The sequence below is a fragment of the Nestor notabilis genome, unplaced genomic scaffold, assembly GCF_000696875.1.
Source record: "Nestor notabilis isolate BGI_N333 unplaced genomic scaffold, ASM69687v1 scaffold8163, whole genome shotgun sequence".
NCBI lineage: Eukaryota > Metazoa > Chordata > Aves > Psittaciformes > Psittacidae > Nestor > Nestor notabilis.
In genome coordinates this window covers 19,726-39,421 of record NW_009922347.1, presented here as the reverse complement: position 1 = coordinate 39,421, position 19,696 = coordinate 19,726, and the positions used below count along the sequence as shown (strand labels likewise).

At 38.3% G+C, this 19,696-nt stretch overlaps 1 protein-coding gene across 1 annotated transcript in view; it reads left to right on the top strand.

Annotated features, from left to right (window-relative positions):
- The window catches only part of CCDC60 (coiled-coil domain containing 60), a gene marked incomplete at both ends in the record, with an annotated part of 36,314 nt that overhangs the window by 7,258 nt on the left and 9,360 nt on the right, over positions 1-19,696 (top strand). The window contains 5 exons of the mRNA XM_010011572.1: positions 8,550-8,729; positions 11,125-11,238; positions 12,175-12,279; positions 13,960-14,050; positions 15,867-16,080. Of these exons, the coding sequence (XP_010009874.1) occupies positions 8,550-8,729; positions 11,125-11,238; positions 12,175-12,279; positions 13,960-14,050; positions 15,867-16,080 (704 nt within the window). The remainder of the gene's footprint in view (positions 1-8,549; positions 8,730-11,124; positions 11,239-12,174; positions 12,280-13,959; positions 14,051-15,866; positions 16,081-19,696) is intronic.

The following is a 19,696-nucleotide window of genomic DNA, read 5'->3' as shown; positions in this document are numbered from 1 at the left end:
GGGAATAAAAAAACAGTAAGAAAAGCAAAGAATTCAAACCCACAGACTAACCAAATCTTGAAATACGAATTGTGGGAAAAGATAATGTCAAGTGAGAATGACTGCACTGGTTTGGACCAAAAGACGGGTCAGCAATATTTCTTAGCAACAATTTTGGACAACAGAGAAGGAGCTATTACTTTAGAAAAAAAGCTGTGTGGAAAATGCAAGTCAAAAAGAAAACTGGAGTTTTCTTCTCTGGGGCAGCAGAGAATTAAAGCAGTCAGCGTAGCAGAGCAGCATGCTAGTTCATACTACAGGGAGCTCGGGAATGCAAGTTATCTTTGTGGATTTGTGTTTTGCTGCTTCTCCTCCTCCTGATTGCAAAGGAACACCCAGCAGTTGTCTGAATAGGATGTATTCACAGGAAGCAGTGTCTGTGATCTTGCAGCTTGTTTGTATGAAAGCCTATAATGGAACAAACTGTGAGGAAGTTTTTAATGATCAGTGACAGAGCACAGCAGTATGAATTTTAAAATTATCTCCAAAATGTTTGAGGAGTCATTACTGGAACAGACTTAGCTGCATTCATAAAGCTTTAATATCCTACCTTACATGTCAAAAGCATAATTAAACTGAAGATAAACCTTGTAATTATGACCTCATACCTCCTGTCAGTAATATTCTCTTTTTGAGTCCTCATGATGATGTAAAAGAGGATGATGACAAAACACAGAGGTTGCTCCAAACTACTCATCTTTCAAAACTACCAGTCACTAGTCCCAGGTATAAAGTCCTACCAGTGCTTTCCTACTGAGGAGTTGTACCCAGTCCCTTTAAGAGACACCTGTCAGCTCTCATTTTACCTAAACACATCATTAAAATGTAGGAAGGAATTTACTTACCATTGTGCAGCCTGAAATTAAGAACATCTGGGTGATCTGCAGATAATAGTCATTCCTCTTCCTTGTAGATCAATACATCTTTCTTCCAGTTGAGATTGCTCATGTTGGCACAAAGTAGTTCTGACTTACTTGACAAAGTACTTCCCAATGTCAGATTCAGTGGGTGGAATACAGTGTGGCAGAAAAGACACCATCTTTGTCCATGAGCTTTGAGCTCTATCTTTAGCTTTGAGCTAAGAATTATGTCTTCATTTCTGTTGCTATTCTTACTAAAGCTAAGCAAACTCAAGAAGCACAGCCCCTTTGAAATGACATTCAGCTCTGAGGGGGAGCCTTTCTTATTATATTGTTCCAATGACATCTGTAAATGGGATTCAGAAATGACATTAAGTAATCCACACTTGCATGAGGATGTATTGTATGAGAAGCAAGAAAGTAGAAGTCTTAACTAAGATGTAGGAACAGTTACACAGCAAAGGAGATTACCAAAGTATTGGAAGTTTGCAGTTGTTAATTCCTAATAAAAGCAGGTTACCATAAATTACTTCTGTAGGCTAACTCAGCCCACCAACACTGTGCAAGTGTACTGGAAATACCCTTGTTAAGCATCATCACAGCAAATAGTGCTTAAAAAGAAGCATATTGCTTCAAACAAGACTAGGTGAAAATACTTTCTTTGTGTAAATAGGAGGTAGAAAAGCTGATGGAAACTGGAAACTGTGCAGTGACAGTCATCTAAGCATAGATGTCCATATGTGAAAATGACAAGTTATGGGCATCCCCAGCCAAGGATGCCTAGGATGCCTAGCTTTGAGCTGCGGGCTCAGACGTGAAGTGTCTGCACCATCTCATGAGCCAGTCCAGCCTTTATTTCCCAAAAGGGCACACTAAACCTCTGAATGGCGTTTGCCATAGTCTGAAGAAAATGGCTTTTGTGCATCTGTACCACTGTGCTGTGCTAGTTAAATCAAACTAAATGTCAAACTACTGGCAGTTCAACAGTATTCAACTGGCTGCTTTTTATGTTTGAAATTAGAAACTGGATGGCTCTTTAAAATGGTTCAAGTTTCCTGAAGGCAGATCTTGAAGAGTCACTGCGTGCAGAAAGCCCAACCTCTACTAATGCATTCTTTATGCCTGCAACAAGACTGACTGTTACCTGAAGAGCATTTTCTCTTACTTCTTGGCCTGTTAGTGACTGTGTAGCTGACTTCAGCACAAAACTGATTAGATTATATGATTGAAATGGCAGCTACTTCAAGATTTTTAAATCAAAAGAAATGTGTTTTTATTAGAATTCTGGTTATGACCTTGTCTGTCCTTACCTGTGAATATATGCCAATCCTCTTCTAATATATTCAGACAAGAAAGATGTTAGTGTTTAGAGATTATGATAAGTTGGCATTCCTTAATGCATATGGTTTAATAGAAGATACAGAGGAGTCTCTAAGAGCAGGGAGGAGAGGCAATGTAGAGTTAAGAAGCAGTGTGAGGCAGTACTGAGAACGTGTTTATCTGTCAATTTTACTTTCCAATGTGTTTAATACTTTGTAATGTCAGTTGCTTGGAAACCAGTGGTTTGTGCCCTTTTGCTGCTTGGCAGAAATCACTCTAATTGGCATGTTTCTAGTACTGTCACTGCTGGCAGTTTGCAGCATTTTGGGTTTTTTTTTTCCGGAAGCAAAAATTTTCTTTGATATGAATGATGGCTCACATTAATTAGACAGCATTCATGGGTAAAGGCGGCCATTAAAGTGTATGGATGTAGGAATCGCTATCATCACTCGCTGGAAAGGCTGCTATTCCCATCGACACTTCTGCTTTTCCAGGCTGTTTATTTGAGTCTCAATCTCCTCTCCTTTTGTGCAAAAATATGTTTGCTTGAAATTTTGTAAGAGGCAATAGCTTACTGCTTATTAGATTTCACTATCTAGCTAAACACAGCAGTCTAATCCCACATATTTGAATACAAAATGACACACTGTCACTTAATGCTTGAACAAAGCTAACACTTACAGTGGGTTTCCATTATTTAGTAGTAAAATGTCATTGCTCTGTAATACCATTATGTGGTAAGGCAAGACTAGATTGTGAGGAGTGGTTTCTACTTTCACATGAAATCCTGAGCCAGCAGTATTTCATAGAATCATAGAATCAACGGGGTTGGAAAAGACCTTTAAGATCATCAACTCCAACCATTCCTACAGCACTGCTAAGACCACCACTAACCCAGGCCACTGAGGGCCTTGTTTATATGTTCTCTGAACACTTCCAGGGACAGTGATTCCACCGCTGCCCTGGGCAACCTGTTCCAGTGCCTGAGCACCCTCTCAGTGAAGAAATTGTTCCTAATATCCAATCTAAACCTTCCCTGGCGCAGTGTGAGGCTGTTTCTATTCCTGGTAAAGGATCAAGTATCTCAGTGAAGTTCCACTGAATGTACAGTGAGGTTTTGTCACTAATAGGAATGTAAAGTTGTTATTGTTCATTCTTACAGCAAGAAAATAGAAAGCCCAGAAATCTCCAGATGATTTTTTCTATTTTTTTTCTTTTGAAGTTTTAGTAGTAGTTTCCCACAGCTTTTTGGAGAAGAATTTAAAGCAAAACCTTAATCTCACAAATTTATTTTTCTGCCCTTTATCAGTAAAATGCTGTTTTCTCTGTGCTGCTCTGGGAGTACTTCCCTTACTCACCTTTATTTATGTACTTCAGAGACACCAAGAGCTGGAAACCTAAATGTGTCTAACTGCAAAGAAAACTTTTATATGAAGATAAACAGGAACTGGAGTTACAGTACGGCATAAGTGGAGGGGGTGTGTGTGCGCATGTTCTTGTGTTCTGGGACTTCTTAAAAGAGAAATAGCTATTTGCCATTCTTTCGAGGTTGAGCAGAATGCATTTCCAACTAAAAATAAGCCAGTCTTTTGGTATGTAGGTTTTTTTTTTGTACCTCTAGGTAGCCAAATGTGTTTGTGCTTCTCAGTGTTAGTATCTTATTTTCAAAGGAGAGGTTCTGCCTCATTTCACAATGGAAGCAGCATCTTCTATATATTAATGTCTTTGCAGTTAATTGAAAACTACTCTGAGGCATTTTTAAATATACACTAACACGTGAATACATTTGCCTGCTGTCATCTTTAATAGCATGGGGTAGTGTTTTGATTATTGAAGATCCTTGTTTCTTGCTGCGCAACCTTCTGTGAACATACTACAAATTTACTCACACCTTACTTTAACTTGTTTCATGACTTATTTCATGGTCAGCTTTTCATGGGATAATATTCCCATTATGCATATTCTGGGTTTGTTTTATAAACAGACATTTGAGTACAGAATATTGTACAAGGCTACAGGAGACTAAAATGGGAATCTACATCCATATAATATTCTCCACTGGTACCCATCAGTATCACTGCTGACAGTTTACAAGAAATGCTGAGTTTTTCTGTGTGTGCTCTGTAAATAAGGAAAATGCTGTGTGCATATGGATTTTCTTTTATCTTGGCATTTCCTCCTGTTTCACAGTTATTAGCTCTTCAGGTGTTACAGCACCTGCTCAGAAAGTTAGGGGACATGACATAATTACTTCAGCTATTATTATTATATGCTCAAATAGACAGGCCCCACAGTACCACAGTGCCCCCTAAAAGTAGATAAGGGTATAGATGTCAAGTTTAATCCAAATGAATCGAGCTTCCTTTTCTCACCACTGCCTTCCATGGACATTGCTTTGAATTGTTCAGGATCCAAATACACATCAGCCTAAGTTGAGATTTGTGATGGGATCACAGCTCACAATGGCATGGCTGCACATAGTGCTCAGTGTTCATTTAGAATTGTGCTGTGTTTTTAAGCCACAGTTTTAGTCTGTAATGTTCAGAATAACAGTTCAACTGTATTTACTGTAGTTTCAAAGTTATTGCCTCCTGCACTTTCTGCTTTATACAGAAATGGATTGTTGTTGTATTACTTTTTCTGCTATAGAAAATACTTACTCGGAATGTTTTGAAGTGGCAGAGTGCATAAAATTGCACTTGCTTTTCACCTGTGATGCCCAGACTCGTGTTCAGTTTGTCACCAGTGCAACAAGTTAGGCACTGCCCAGCTGATACCTTGCATCACCCTCAACAGCGTGCCTGAAGAGGAGCTTCTGCTGGTCTGGTAGGGAGTTACTGCAGATGCAGATTGAAATGCTTTTATGAACATACAGGCACAGGCATTGGAAAGCCTGTGCTCTCTGTGGCTTTCAGAGCAATGCCACATTGGATTTCATTTTATATTTACAACTGACTATAAACTGGAAAAGGCCGAATTCTTTCTGTGTAGAGTCTGGAGCAGGAGGTGTTCTGTTATTAGCTTTATTGATAAAAAGTCTGTATGTGTTATGAAAATTGAATAAGCCATTTTATGAAACAGTTGCTAACAAGTACCATGATCAGAGAGATATGTATGGAGTTAAATTGTTAGATAGATATGTACTTATTTTACTTGCAGCTCACAATATTTGTTCACCATGATCATACTAATGTTTGGCCTTAGAGAATCAAGCTGGTATAAACAGACTGCAACTTGTTTGCACCTCAGGGAACAAGGCAGAGAGAGATGAGCAGGAAGAGTTAACAGGCGCACCACACACTGCACTGAATGCAGTAGCTTAGTGGAGGGGCACACACATGGGTGTGCAGACTTCTGCCCATCCTTCTAGCAATTCTGTTCAGGCTGGGTTTGGCAAGGGTTTGGCATCCGGTGTTCAGGAGTGCATGTCATTCCTCTAGGAAACCATCTCCCACTGAATTTACTTGCTTATGCAGTACATGTGAGCTTGTTAACTGTAAAATTTGAACTTCTGGGGCAAATACATCCTTAGAATGATTCCTTTGAATTTAGTGAAGATGACCAAGTGTACTTAAGGTATATTTAAACAGAATGTAAAAAAACCCTGGTAAATATCTAGCTTGTCTTTACCCTGACAGAAAAATTTCTGGCAGTATTCTAGCTTCTTAGTGCTTTTCTAGCACCTAAATTAGAATTAAGACAAGTTTATGATTTCCTTTATTTTTTCTAAGTAATTTCTTATTCAAAGAAAGGCACCAAGAATCCCAAATCTGAGCTGTAAAAATTCAGTTCCCCAATACTTTAATGGCCTTGTGTTACAATCAACTGTTGACCTTGAGTCCCTAAAGGATTTAGAGTAATTTAATTAGTATGTAATTACACCAAGCTCTTAAAATATGCTTGCACCCAGTTTCCTGAGTGTGTAGCATGGGTCACTCCTTTATGCATGTCATTGACCCTTATCTATAATAGATTCCTGTAGAGAAATCTTGACGTGTTCCATAGTACATTATTACTGTTCAGGAAACTCTTAATTTTCATACTGATAAAGATATCAACTTAGAAAAATAAGTCAAATCCTTTTGTCTGAATGACAATTGCAAATCTGTGTTGTGACTACAGCTGAGTAAAGCTCAATTACTTTAATAAATGTATTCCCAATTTCATCTCATTTACATTTGCATTTTAATGAATGATTCTCACCTACTTGTCAAATAGGCAGCCCTGCTAAATTCATTGTTATTGTATAAATTGGGTATTGTGAAGCTAGAATTTAAACGGAGAAACAGTTGGTGTCCTATTCCAGCATTACACTGTAAATCTAAAGTGTAAAAAAGCACATTGGTCACCTCTGTATTTGCCTTTATTTTACTGTTCTCCTGACGAGAGTCCATGAAGCTTTAGAATCATTCGTATATACCACAGAAATAATTCTATGGAATTTTGAGAGGATTTTTTTGTTTAAATCAGGTGGATATCACAGCTTTTCTCTTTTTTCTTTTTTTTTTTTATGCATTTCTGTTAATTCTATTTTATTTCTTTTTCCATACTTGGAGACTGTAGAGCTATTTTTGTCATACCCGGGACTTGAAGGAAACCACGGACTAAAAATGTTTATTCACAAATGTGCATAATATTTCCTATTCCTATGGGTATATGAGAGTGATCATTGATTTGGTATTAGTCTTCTGTATTAGATAAACCTTTAAAAATATGCTGATTGCACTTGCCATTTATGCATTTTTCTCCAGTAATACTGGTTATGGTTGTTAGTGTAAAAGAACTTCCTTGTTGATAATTATCTTTCTCTACCACTTGTCTTTGGTACATGTACTAACCTCACAGTTCACTATTTGTGGCATTGTAACACACAGCTAGAGCATGGGTTCTGATCTTTAAGAAGGATTGCTTACATCAGTGTGTGCAGAAATGTAGGAAAAGCACTGTGAAGGGGAAAAAATACTTTTACATACAAATGTGTACGTAAAATATGTGTGAGGGTGCTGAGGCCTTGGCACAGGCTGTCCAATGAAGTGGTAAATGCTCCATCCCTGGCAGTGTTCAAGGCCAGGTTGGACAAAGCCTTGGGCACCATGACCTAGTGTGAAGTGTCCCTGCCCATGGCAGGGGGGTTGGAACTGGATGATCTTAAGGTCCTTTCCAACCCAAACCATTCTATGGTTCTATATCTCGATCATTGGCAGAAGTCTGTTACGCAAAATACTGGCTTCTTATGAATAACATTAAGCCAGTCTGACACAACTCTAAAATCCATATGTTTTTTCAAAGCATGCATTATTTCTTATCAGGGACATCTTATTTTCTTATTGGGTTGGTTTGTTTTCTTTTTCCAAAGTTAATAGGGAAATAGCTAGCAGACAGGTTATCTACCTGAACTGGAAATGTGTTCAGGCTTGTATTTATAGTTGCTGGACTGAAAAATAGTATCAACAAAACCAATAACCTAAATAACCTGTCTCACTGTGCAAGTGTGTTTTCATCAAGGGAAGCAAGGAGGGAATAAACTGCTCCCCTTGAGAACTAGTGAATTCTGTGCCTGAAGTCTGCACCCTGTATGACCTTTAGGTGCTTTAATACATATCTGGTAAGAAAAGGGAGTTATTGCTTGCCAGTAAAACAAATGACGCTCAGCTTTGAAGCCTAGACTGTGTTTGAAAGAATCAATACACCTTGATGCAAAAGTCAGCAACACCTTAAAGGGATGCGTCCTGTGTCTGGATAGGATGCTCATCTGACTTGGATCAGTTTGCTAACATTTTAATCAAAGGCAGTAGAGTAATTGTGCACCATGTCCCTTTCACTGCCCTGGCAATGGTGTCTTCTTTATTTTTTAATCTTGCAGTAATACCCTGTTGTCTTCAGCTCTCAGGCTTCACTGGCACTTCCTGTCTTGCTAACAATGCAGCCTTCAGACAGCAGGTGGAACTTAGCAGCTAACAGGTAGCTTCAGGGCAGTGCTTGTCAGGCTGTGACAACTTGAGTTAAGACAGTGAGGGACCCAGTAGTCAATTGGCTGCAATCAATTAGAATTAGGCAGGGAGGTTTTAAATCAAGTGCTGGACAAGGTGATGCTGAGTTCAAGACATCCAGTAGTTTACCTGTGCAGTGCTGGCAAAGATCATGGAGAGATCTGTCAGTTCATACTGGGGAATTGTTGTCCTTTGTTATCATACTGTAGAAGGAAATACTAATGTTGAACTCCTGAATATAGAAGAATGTGAAATCTCTGTTAAATTTTAAGTTAGTGAGATAAATCAATTTGGTAGTTTGTCTTGAGCACACTGACCAACTTGTGATGAATTTTGGCAGGCATCATGTTAATTTTGTGAAGCGAGGTGGAGGCTACTTTCACATCCTTCAACAAGAATCATTGGAGAGGAAGAATGCACTGGAAGCATCCCAACAGGCTCAGACCCTGGTATGGAGAACTGACTTTGAGCCAGCCATGTACTCCCTCAATGCAGAGGGCCCACAACAATTAAAAACCACGTAAGTCAACTTGGAGCAGAGAGCTTCTGGTGGTCTGAGGGCAATGGTTTTAAAAGGTGACAGTTTCCAGCTTCTGTTGTTACTTGGTATTGAGGCAGAATATTACTACTTGTGTGAACTAGAAAGAAAAAAATACTTAAAACCTGGGTAAGTGAGCTGCTGTGGATACTTGGCAAGCATGGCAACAAAAAAATATGCTTAAAGCGCTGTTTAAAAGGAGAATAAAAAAGAACTGCATTCAGCAGAATAAGTGGCTTAGCTTGCAGAGTTGGGTTTCTTTGCGAGTTCAGACATATCACTTACTACCTCTGGTTCTCTCCATTTGATCATTAAATGGTCTTCAATCCTTTTGCTCACGCTGGCCTTTTCAGTGCACCTCTAATGCCTGTTGAACTCTGTAGTTATCTTCCATTTGTCAACCCTCAAAAAGTGGTGATTAAATAGGTGCTCAGCAGGACAGAGTAGCTCTTCCAGAGGTTACACACCTTTGGAGCCTCATTGTGCCAAAATCTCATTCACCTGCAACAGTCTTTTCCCATCAGTTTGCTACGGCTTTTGTCACTCTCAGGTGCCAGCTTCCTCTCATTCGTCTTTCTTCCATGAACTGACTCTTAACTTGGAAAACTCAGTCTCCAGAGCCATCTGAGATGCAATTCTCCCTTCTCTGCAGTTCTAATGAACAACAGAATGCCAGGACAGCAAGACTATTGTATACCCATTGAAGCATTGTATACCCACTTCTTGTCAGGGTCATAAAGTGGGACAACAGTATATAACCATTATTAAAAAACAAGAAATAAAATCTTCCCTGTTTTATGAAACCCAGACCAAAGCAAACAAGCAGCAAAGGCAGACTGAGAGGTTCTGAACAGAAGTATGTTTACTAGAGTAACATTTACTATCCAGCATTCTGAAGGGTCACTGACTGAATAGCTAGAAAAGGCGGGGAAGAAATAGAGTATTACTGAGAGATGGTGTTACGGAAGGAGAAAAGGTCTGGAGTATTAGTCAAAGTAGTTTGGACTCTTAGCCTGCAATGTCTGGATCACCTGAAACTTTCTCCTCACTTAAGCTGCCTACAGCTGTGTTACTTAAATGGCACTGTTAGTGCTTTGATCCTGGGTTAATGAGGCTGTGTGAACTTTACAGGGAAACAAAATGATTTAATTAGAGAAAAAATAAAAGTACATAAGAACCTACCTGAAAGCTCTGTAAACTCCCTATTCATTATTCTTTGTAATACATAACTGTTCCATCTACCCATAACTCAGCCAATCCACGTTTATTGCAGGCAAATACTTTATTACACATATGAAAAATGTCATTGCCTTTACTATTGTGACCATTCAGATTATTGAAGTCACTGTTTTTTGGTTGGTTTTTTTTTATGTCAGGAAAGATTTCTTTCTTCAGCAAGGCCGATCTTAAAAAGATTCAACATTCTTCTTTTTCTTTATGAAGGTATATATATATAGGTGAAGCCTAGACACAAAATACAGATCACTATCTCTAAGTAAGTCTGGGGAGACTTACTTCACTCTTAGCTTCCACAGTACTGACTTCAAAAATTAGGAACTTCATGGACTAAGAAGAGCTCTGAAGCAGTGTCAAACTGCTGGGGTGCAAAATGTCCTTTTAACAGATGAAGTCTGGCTTTGGTCTTTCACAGTGGCTGAAACTGTTGGCATGGTTTTATATGCCCGGATTCTAGTGATTCCAGCTTTTCCCACTCCCCTTCCTCTTTCTCTTGTAAGATAACAGCAAATATTAAGCTTCTACTAGGACTTTTTTACTGCTGTTACTTAAGCTGTAGTATTTGTGTTATCAATTACTTTAAATGCATCAACACTCTAAACTTGGTAACAGCTTCTTATTGTAACAGTAGAAAAGTAGAAGTAAAGTTTAGTTACCCCTCATCAGTAGGAATAAGGAACTCTGCCAAATGCTCAGTGGGTGTATGACGGAGCATTCACAACTTCCTTGGGCATCCCATTCCAGGGCCTCACCACCCTCACTATAAAGAACTTCTTCCTTATATCTAATCTAAACTTCCCCTGTTTAAGTTTGAACCCATTACCCCTTGTCCTACCACTATGTCCCTAACGAAGAGTCCAATAATGAGTGATAGTATGAGTATGTAAATACAAATAATACAATGTTTAGAATTTAAAGTCCTGTAAACTTCTTAGAAATTAATAATAATTATATATCCTGGTAAACATAAAATTTGTAGTATTTGTAAATGCAGTAATTAACCATTTAGAAATACACCTAAGTATTGTTTTTTAAATGTGAGGAGGAGGATTGTGGTGATGTGACCACAATAAACAGTTTTATTGGCTCTGTCTTCATTTCACATACTACTTTTTTAAGATCAGTCTTTGTCCATTCCCAGTCGCTCTCAAGAAGACAACTACCTTGGGATGTCAGAGAAGACAAAGATGACCTTACAGTCCTTCATTCCTGCTCAGACCAATCTCTTGATTCCAAGCTCCCCTGAAGCAAAAAGGTATATCTGAAGGCAGATTTATGTCCTGCCCTCCTTGGTGTAGGACATAAGCAAAATTCACAGCAACACAGGCCCATAATGCACATACGTACAGCTACTGTTCAGCTGGTGAATGTGTATCCTGAGAATTTCAGGAGTTCATGGTGAAATAGTCTTTCTTTACTAAAGCAACAGTTAAATTCTAACATTAAATGAGTGAATCCTAATGAGTTACTCAAAACCTTGTATATGCAGCTGTACAGAAACATGCATCATCTGCCTTGCTGATCTTGACTCAGCAAGTTGTAAGTTGTATAAGAGTTGCTGATGTGATACAGCTTTCAAGTCTAGGCTCATTTTAAGGAAAGGCTGTCAAAATTCACATTTAATTTGCCTAGTTTAAAAAAGGCCTATGGAAGTGAATGGGAGAAGATTATACTTGTACTGTGTACCCTTCAGTATATTTTACATTAGTCACTAATACACACTATCTGTTTTGTTCCAAGTTCATTAATCCAGTTTCTTACTGAAGTTTCTTTATGTATTTAGATTTGAATGTGGAATATCTAAAATGCCAAAGATAATCTTAGTTCAGAAAAAGATAGGTCCAATGTTTTAAACTCTCACACTGCTTTTTCTTAAGCGCAAAACTTAACAGCTACTGTAGAATCCAAACCCCATAAAAATCCATACCTGAAAGGGTAAATGCCAGAATCCTCACAGGTACGAAATCACTGAGCACACCTCCACGCCATCAAAAATTTCACATCCAAAAATATGTTTTTGGTTCTGTGTCAATGTTTCAAAAGTTTGAGAGGTGTCTGAAGTTCACTGGGACAATTAAAACAGGTCATCTGCTGCAGAAAGGTTCAGATGTATCTATTTCAGCCACCACCCTGCTCGTTTGACTGTTTTCCTGGTGCTATACTATAACACATTTGTTTCTCCTCTTTGCAGTGAACATCTCTTCCGACAACTGTGTGTCATACATTGGCTTTTGGAAGCTTTGACTCTTGAATCCAACAGTTCGATGCGTCCCATATCGACCTGTTGGAATCCAAAGTATGTACGCAATGCGTGAGGATAGATGGAATGAGTTTAGGATCTTTTGTACTTAATGTGTTGTTATTTCTCTTCTTTCAAGTAATAACTGTTTGAGTCAAATGGTATTAATTCTGTGTCATGCAACATAAACAAATCTTGCATTGACTTTGCCCCCCTGCAGTCAACAGGGAGTTGTACAGCAACATCAGCAGCACAGCATGGTCCTCTGTTAATGCAAGCAGCACAACTAAGAGAAAATACTGAGCTATCCCAGTACATAACAACAAATATAGTTGTGGGGTTCGTTTTTTTCCTTTTTCTCTTTTGGTTAATAACTACGCAAATTAAATACATGCAGTAATAGATGTATGTCTATTCCCTCAGCCTTTACCCAGTGAAAACAGGAATTCCATATGCATTATAATTACAGAACAAAGGCAGCTATTAAGGGCTATTTAGTAGCTGCTTTTATTCTGTCAATTATGTATGGTAGTGATGGGTACTTGTAAAAGGTGCATTGCTTGTGAAATTTCATACTGTCAAAAGTAAATATTAATTTAAGTTCCCAACATTTCTACTCATGTTGACATAACGTGTATTTAACTTATTCGTGAGCATATGGTAAAACACTGAGCTCTGAGTTGCAGGGCAGAGCTCTCCAAAGCTGTTCTGTTTTCTGTGTATATTCTCAGTCAAGACAAACCGTGTCTACATATAACAGAGGTGGAAGAGTAACATTATATAGATTTAGCCTGATAAATTGGAGGGGAGAATCAGTCCGGTATGTATTTTGGATGGATTTTTCACCGCTTTACATATGAGGACCAACAAATAGACTTGGATGAAAAAAAGCCCAGTTTGTCAGCAAGTCTCACAGATACAGGCTGAGAACCGAGTATAAACACATAAACACATAAAGCTCTGGATTCCAGGCTCTAAAGAGTGCAATCTCTTGTTGTGTACTTCCTCTGCTCCATGTTGCTGTCTCTAACCACCACTCCTCTTCTTCAATATTATTTGAACTGACCTGCATACACACATTCTCATTACAAAGTAACCATGAGGAATTACACTTACATTTAGTACATTTAGATCAAATAGTCTCTATTTGCACAAAAAGAGGAGGAGGTTTAAATGTGGTGAAGGGAGCAAGCTTAGAATGCTCATGTGCTTTGTAATACCTTTGATTAGGTGGGGACCAAATGATAAATGAGACTACCACAGGAGTGACCTTGTTATATCACAGCTGCAAGGACTGCAGCTTCCACGTTTACCTCTGTCAACATGATGGAACACTTAAACTTTTGGAACAGTATAGGTCTTCATTTAGACAAAAGCAGGAGAGACCAAACTTGCATTAACTTGCTCTCCTTTCTATTCATGAAATCCTGCTATACTGGATAAAATTCTTGAGTACTTGCATAGAGGAAGTTGAGAGCATCACCTGGCCCGGTACAGGCATATAAGAGTTTGTAGAAAACCTGTGCTTTCTTGAGGTGGTTCTTAACTGTGACTATTGACTTACTTATGGCTTATACACCTTGCATTTTCTTTCCATGTCTTATAAGCAAACATATACATCATGGTAGCAGTCAGCCACCATTCACTCTGCATTTGTTGCATTTCTTATAATAAAATGAACTTATAATAAAAGCAAGGCTTTTAAAATGGAAAACTAATAAAATTGTTTTCACCCAGGGATTGTGGTGGTTGTAAAAAAAGAGTAAAAGAAGAGGAAGAGTTAAAGTTAGCAACATACATGTGGGAGCGCTTTATTACAAAGAAAAAGGTAACTTCATTGTTAATGTCTTCCATGGGACCTAATCCAACTTTTCAAGCATTTGTTTTGTTGCTTAATTAAACTCCATGATTCCACATTTTATGCTCTGGATCTTGTGACCACAGAGGATTTCTCTCACTAGGTTTTAAAGAATAATAATTTGATACTAGGCATTAGGAAAAGCAGTATATAGATTCAAAGTGTGGCTTGTTCCTAGTGATAAGTACTGATGTGGGAAGAATTAGTTATTCAGCTAAAACATAACTAGCCTCTTGTTTGCATTTGCCCTCTTTTTAATGACCCAGAGTCATGTAACAGTTCTTGTTTCACACAAATACATCTTTTTCAGTCAAATGGGGATTTCAAACTGGTATCCTGGAAGCCTTATTCTAGCATGTTCTAGTCACGATTTGTTTGGTTACCTTTTTAAACAGAATTTAAAGCTAAATTTGGAGACAAATGCCAAATGTTAAGGCCTTTAAAGAAAGCAGGATTCACTTGCCACTTCCAAAGCAAAGCCAAGGAAAGATGAAAACAAGCAATTCAGATGAAAGCCTTTTAAAAGAAAAATAAAGTTACTACCTGAGAGGAAATTAAGTAGTATAAAACTATCTGTAACACTTGGTAACTGTTTCACTATATTTCTGAAACTGGAGAAACACTTTTCTTTTTGAAACTGCTGAAGTGACTGGTGGAAAATGAAGGGGAAGTGAGTGGTGTTTAGGAGCATAACGATAATGAACCAGTGGGTTTCTCGCTCTGAAGCACATCTTCCATTTTGGTCTGCAGCAGTTTGCCTAAACTTTTAGTTCCTTTGCCTCCTACAAGCTAAATTAAACAAGTTTTGTCAAGTACTTTTAGAATCCCAGGTGAGGCACTCTTAGAAATATGAGCTATTGTTGCATGCAGGCTATTTGCTCTTGTTATTTGTCAATACCTGCAGCTCGTACCATCATGACATAATTCAAATGATTCAATAGAAGATTACAATTTCTATTGGGGAATAAGCAACAAAAGTTGTGAAACTTTTTGAAGCTCAAGACTGTGGTTTTATGCAAATATTCTTCCTGCTGTTACCAAACAGAGAGAGAAAGTCAGCAAGTCACATAAGGAACAGAGTTGTTTCTAAATATGAGGCTATTTGATTTTTCCATATGATTGAGTTCAAATGAACATGAGCCGAATAAACCAAAGCACGTGTCAGTCTTCAAGTGCCTTTCAGCATTTCCATTTTTGAGACTTTTTTTTTCCCCTCCCTGAATTAATGACAATTTCCTTTGTGCCATTTATGCAAATGTTACTTGAAGACTGCTTTTCATATCTGATGTGAAACTTTCAATGGAAATACTGGGTTCCTTCAGGGGCACTTGCTTTATAATGCATATTGTTCTGATTATCAAGCCTGCAGAATTCAGTCTGCTTTCAGACTTAGGTTTTACATTCCTGACACAGGAAATTCATTTGCGAGGTTGTTGGGAGGAGACCTGAACATTTATCAAACCACTTTGACCTATTCCTCCCTGTACAGGAAAAGGTTGCTGTATTACCAACCCTCTCTACAGCTTCAGCGTTCCTCATTTACAAATTAGCTTAATCTGTTGTCATTAATGCTGTAGCAGAGGAGATTGAAGAAAGATAACAAAATGAAGGAGGTTCTACCCAAGAAATCACTATTTTATTTGAAGTCACTGGAGAAAAATCTGTGAGGTTACAGGAAAAACAGAAGGCTATAATATTGGAATTAGTTACAGAAATGTGATCCTTTGTTGCCAAATCACTATAGAAAACCCCTCCTTTCTATCATTTTTTTTTCTTCTATCTACAGAAATACACCTGGAAAGCAGGATACAGACTACTTAGCAGGACAGTAAACAACAAAGTTACTCCAGGTATCTCTCAGTTTAGCAGTCAGTCATCTCCCCAGGGTCAAACCCCTCAAGGCAGTGAACCTTCCACTGTACATTGCTCTGAAGACAACATCAAGATTAATGATGTGACTGAGTCAGCACAAGCTAAAGAACGACAACCTCTTTTACCCTGTAAGTTACTTTTTTTTGGCTGCAAGTATCAAATGGAATTGCTTTCAGTGTTACTGGGGAAAACCTATGTCAAAGACACTGCTACATATGTACCAGTGTATTTCTCTTCAGGCATGTGGAACTTTGTTAAGAGTCTCTTTATGCCCTTCCCATCAGCAAATTGATTTAAAGACAATATAATCCCGTATGAGTATTAAGTAAGAGTTTTAATTAATATTCAGTTACAGCAGCTGTATGATCAAACTGTCATCCACATCTATAAGACCCAACAGGCAGTGAAAACAGTGAGGCTGTTCTCTGCTATAACCAACTGATCCACTGAATATGTATCTGTCTAACGTAGGGGTTTCTTGCTCTGTATTCCTCCTACTCATCCATCAGTGATTACCTGCGATTGATAGACCTGATTATATTTTATCTGTTAGCTTTGCATTTTGTTATTTTTTATTTATTTTTATTTATTTGTTATTTTGTTACTTGTTATTTTGCATTTTGTTAGCATTTTAATATGAAGCTGGGTAATCTTCAGTCTTTTCCCTTCCTTCTAAACAAAGCTGGTCTAGAAAAACATGTTAGCATTTAGTACTGCAAATCACCTTTTAACTGATAGTTATATTATTATTATTAGGTTGACATAAGGCTCTGCTAAATTACCACTCAGGAAGGAGCTCTTGGAGCCATTTGGGATAGGTTTGAGAAGGTTCAGTAGCTACCAAAAAGGCAAGAAGAACCCTAAGAATGAAGTGGAAGACAAAGCAAAAAACATGCTATGCAAAAATACAAATGTTTTTGTATGTGCTGCTTCAGTTCTGGTCTTTCCAGTGCAGATAGGCTGGTATGAGGAGTGGAAAAGTTTGATAGGTAAAAATTGGTGAGGTCTGATAGAGATACAGAATAGCTTCCATAGAAGACCCAGTTAAGGCTAGGGCTTTGTGGTGCAGAAAAGAAACAACTGAATACAATGTTTTGACAGATCTCTAACATCATGAAGTACATGGAAGAGGTGATTGGAGAGTGGCTACTCCCAGGTTCCCTTGACACCAGGTTTATGGCACACCAAATTAAATTATCTGGTAGAAAATTGAAGGCTATGGGAAGTGTCTTCATGCAATGAAATGATTAAACTTAATAATTCGTTGCTGCAAGATATTGCTGGAAGTATATTCAGGTCCAAAAGCAATTTAAATTAATAGAAGAAAAAACAATTAATTGCTCTTAAATGTAAGGGAATAGACATTCTCTGGGTCTGAAAGACGTTTAGGTTCAGAGCACCAGAAGCTGATATATCAGGAAGCTTGCACTAATACTGTGTACTACCTCTACAGCCCGTGCTGCCTGTGGCACTGAGCACAGTTGAATGGCCTTCGATGGCATGAATGGGAGTAGTGGAGAATTCAAAGCTATAATGTCAAGCAGTTTGTTCAGAGATGTATGTGAACAATTGGGTTTTGTGTGAGAAGAGATTTGAAAACAATCTTGAGAGCTGTAACAGCTGGGACCTTCGTTTGCTGTGGGACATAAAGAAGTGTCTTATGGTAGGCATGATACACAGGTAGGATGTTCAGTGTACCCTTTGGAAAAACATCTATCACGTGATTGCTTGTGATTTCAGGGGACTGATTACTGGGACTGAGTTGCCAGGCTGGTCATCTCAAGGATTATGTTTCTAGCTCTAAAAAATGGTAGAAGTCAGTTTCCACCAGGCAGAGGTTGGAGTCTGTAATGAATTCTGAAGCTGCTAGAATCATGTTTAATCCAGGATATTGATTATAGGATGCTTTGTGGACAGATCAGAAATGGATTACAAGTACAGATGCCCTGTAGCCTTACACCCCAAATTCACAAACTTTCATGTAACTCATACAGACATCGTTTTGAGAGCATACACAACCCTAACCCACATGTACACATATATATCTATTTCAGAAGCGGGAAAGAGATTCTGTAGTAGTAATCTGGTCAGTAAATACAGCTGAGTGTGACTTTTACAGCAAGATTTCTTTTAAGGCAGGAATTCATAACCTGATATAAAGCTTTTTGTTGAACTGTAATTTAGATGCTGCTGTTTGAGCACTGCTGCTGTCTACTTATACAAATTTGATTTTCCAGTGCTGTTGGCTGAGTGAGGACCTGTACTAGGCCAAAAGTTTAAATGTTCCATCATGTTGACAGAGGTAAATGTGGAAGCTTCAGTCACTGTGGTACAACAACAGGTCACTGCTGAGGTAGTCTCATTTATCATTCAGTCTCCACCTAATCAGTCAAAGGTGTTACAAAGCAGATCAGTGTTCTAAGCTTGTTTCCTTCACCACATTTAAAAAAACCTCTCCTTTTGTGCAGATAGAGACTATATGATCTAAATGTGAGCCTAATTCTTCCTGGTTACTGTGCAATGAAGAATTTGTATATGCAGATCAGTTCAAATGATGTATATTCTTCACACTGAGAAGTGTAAAATATGAGACCTGTATCTGAGATATTAAACACTAACAGGATGGTACCCTCAAAGCTTTCTGGTCAGCAGTTTAACTTTGAATTCTTACTTAAAAACATACTTTTTAGAAAGGATATGTAAATATTAATGTAGAGGATCTTCTTTATAAAACATACCTGAATTTGGGGGGTTTATTTGGTTTTGATCAATGGCTTTTCAAATGATTTATCACTGTTAGATTCCTGCAAAACAGGTAAATTTTAGTATCCCATTTCACAGATGATTAAGGCGTAGAAATCAAGGTGAAGTGAAATTACTACGTAAGCTTTTTTCTCTTTTCTAATTGATGTCTGGCTAGGTCACAGCCATGGAGGTTAATATTTAAACAATATTATGAATATGGACAACCTTGAGTATTTGTTTTCCCAGCTTAACCAGATGGAGAATTGGAACAGGTTCTAATGCTACAAAATGAAGGGCAGAGAGGTGTTGCGCCCTCTGTTTCTGATGATCAGCCAAAAAAAAGAGCTGTATCTTTGTGGTACTAGCCCTGGTTTGCTTCCTGTCATCTGTATCCAAAATCTGCCAACAGGACTGCTTTCAAGATTGGCTTTAGACAACTGATCTTGGAGAAAACATCAAATGCAGCCACTGCTTTGCATAGCCCTCTTCCCCCGAAACACCAGTATTATTTGCAGATTATATTGGTTTCAAATATCCAACTGCTCAATCTGCCCAAATGGTTACCATAAATAGAAAGGACTGGGTTCTTCTAAGAAGGATTCTGACCCTGCTTGCCAAGAGCAGGTGAGGTTTGTGTGCAGCCTTAGCTCAGTTTGAACAGAAGCTCCCTGCCCATATTGATGTTCCAGACCTTGTAAAGATCAGCCTTTGTGTTCAAACTGCTCCTCAGGTCTAGAGCTCCAAAAGGTCCAGTGGTGCATCTGCATTCTTACAGGCTTACACTTGCAGACTAGTAAGGATCACAGTGGAGCCATCATTAGTACTAGTCAGTGCTAGAACTTAGAAGTGTCTGACTGGGACCTTGGCTCTCTTGAAACTCACCTGGCCACAGCTCATAGAGGATCTTCATTATAAACATGATCCTTTACATTTTTAGCCCATTAGCTGGTGCCCAGCAATTTCTTCCATCCATGTCTTACACTTATAAATTCACAGTGT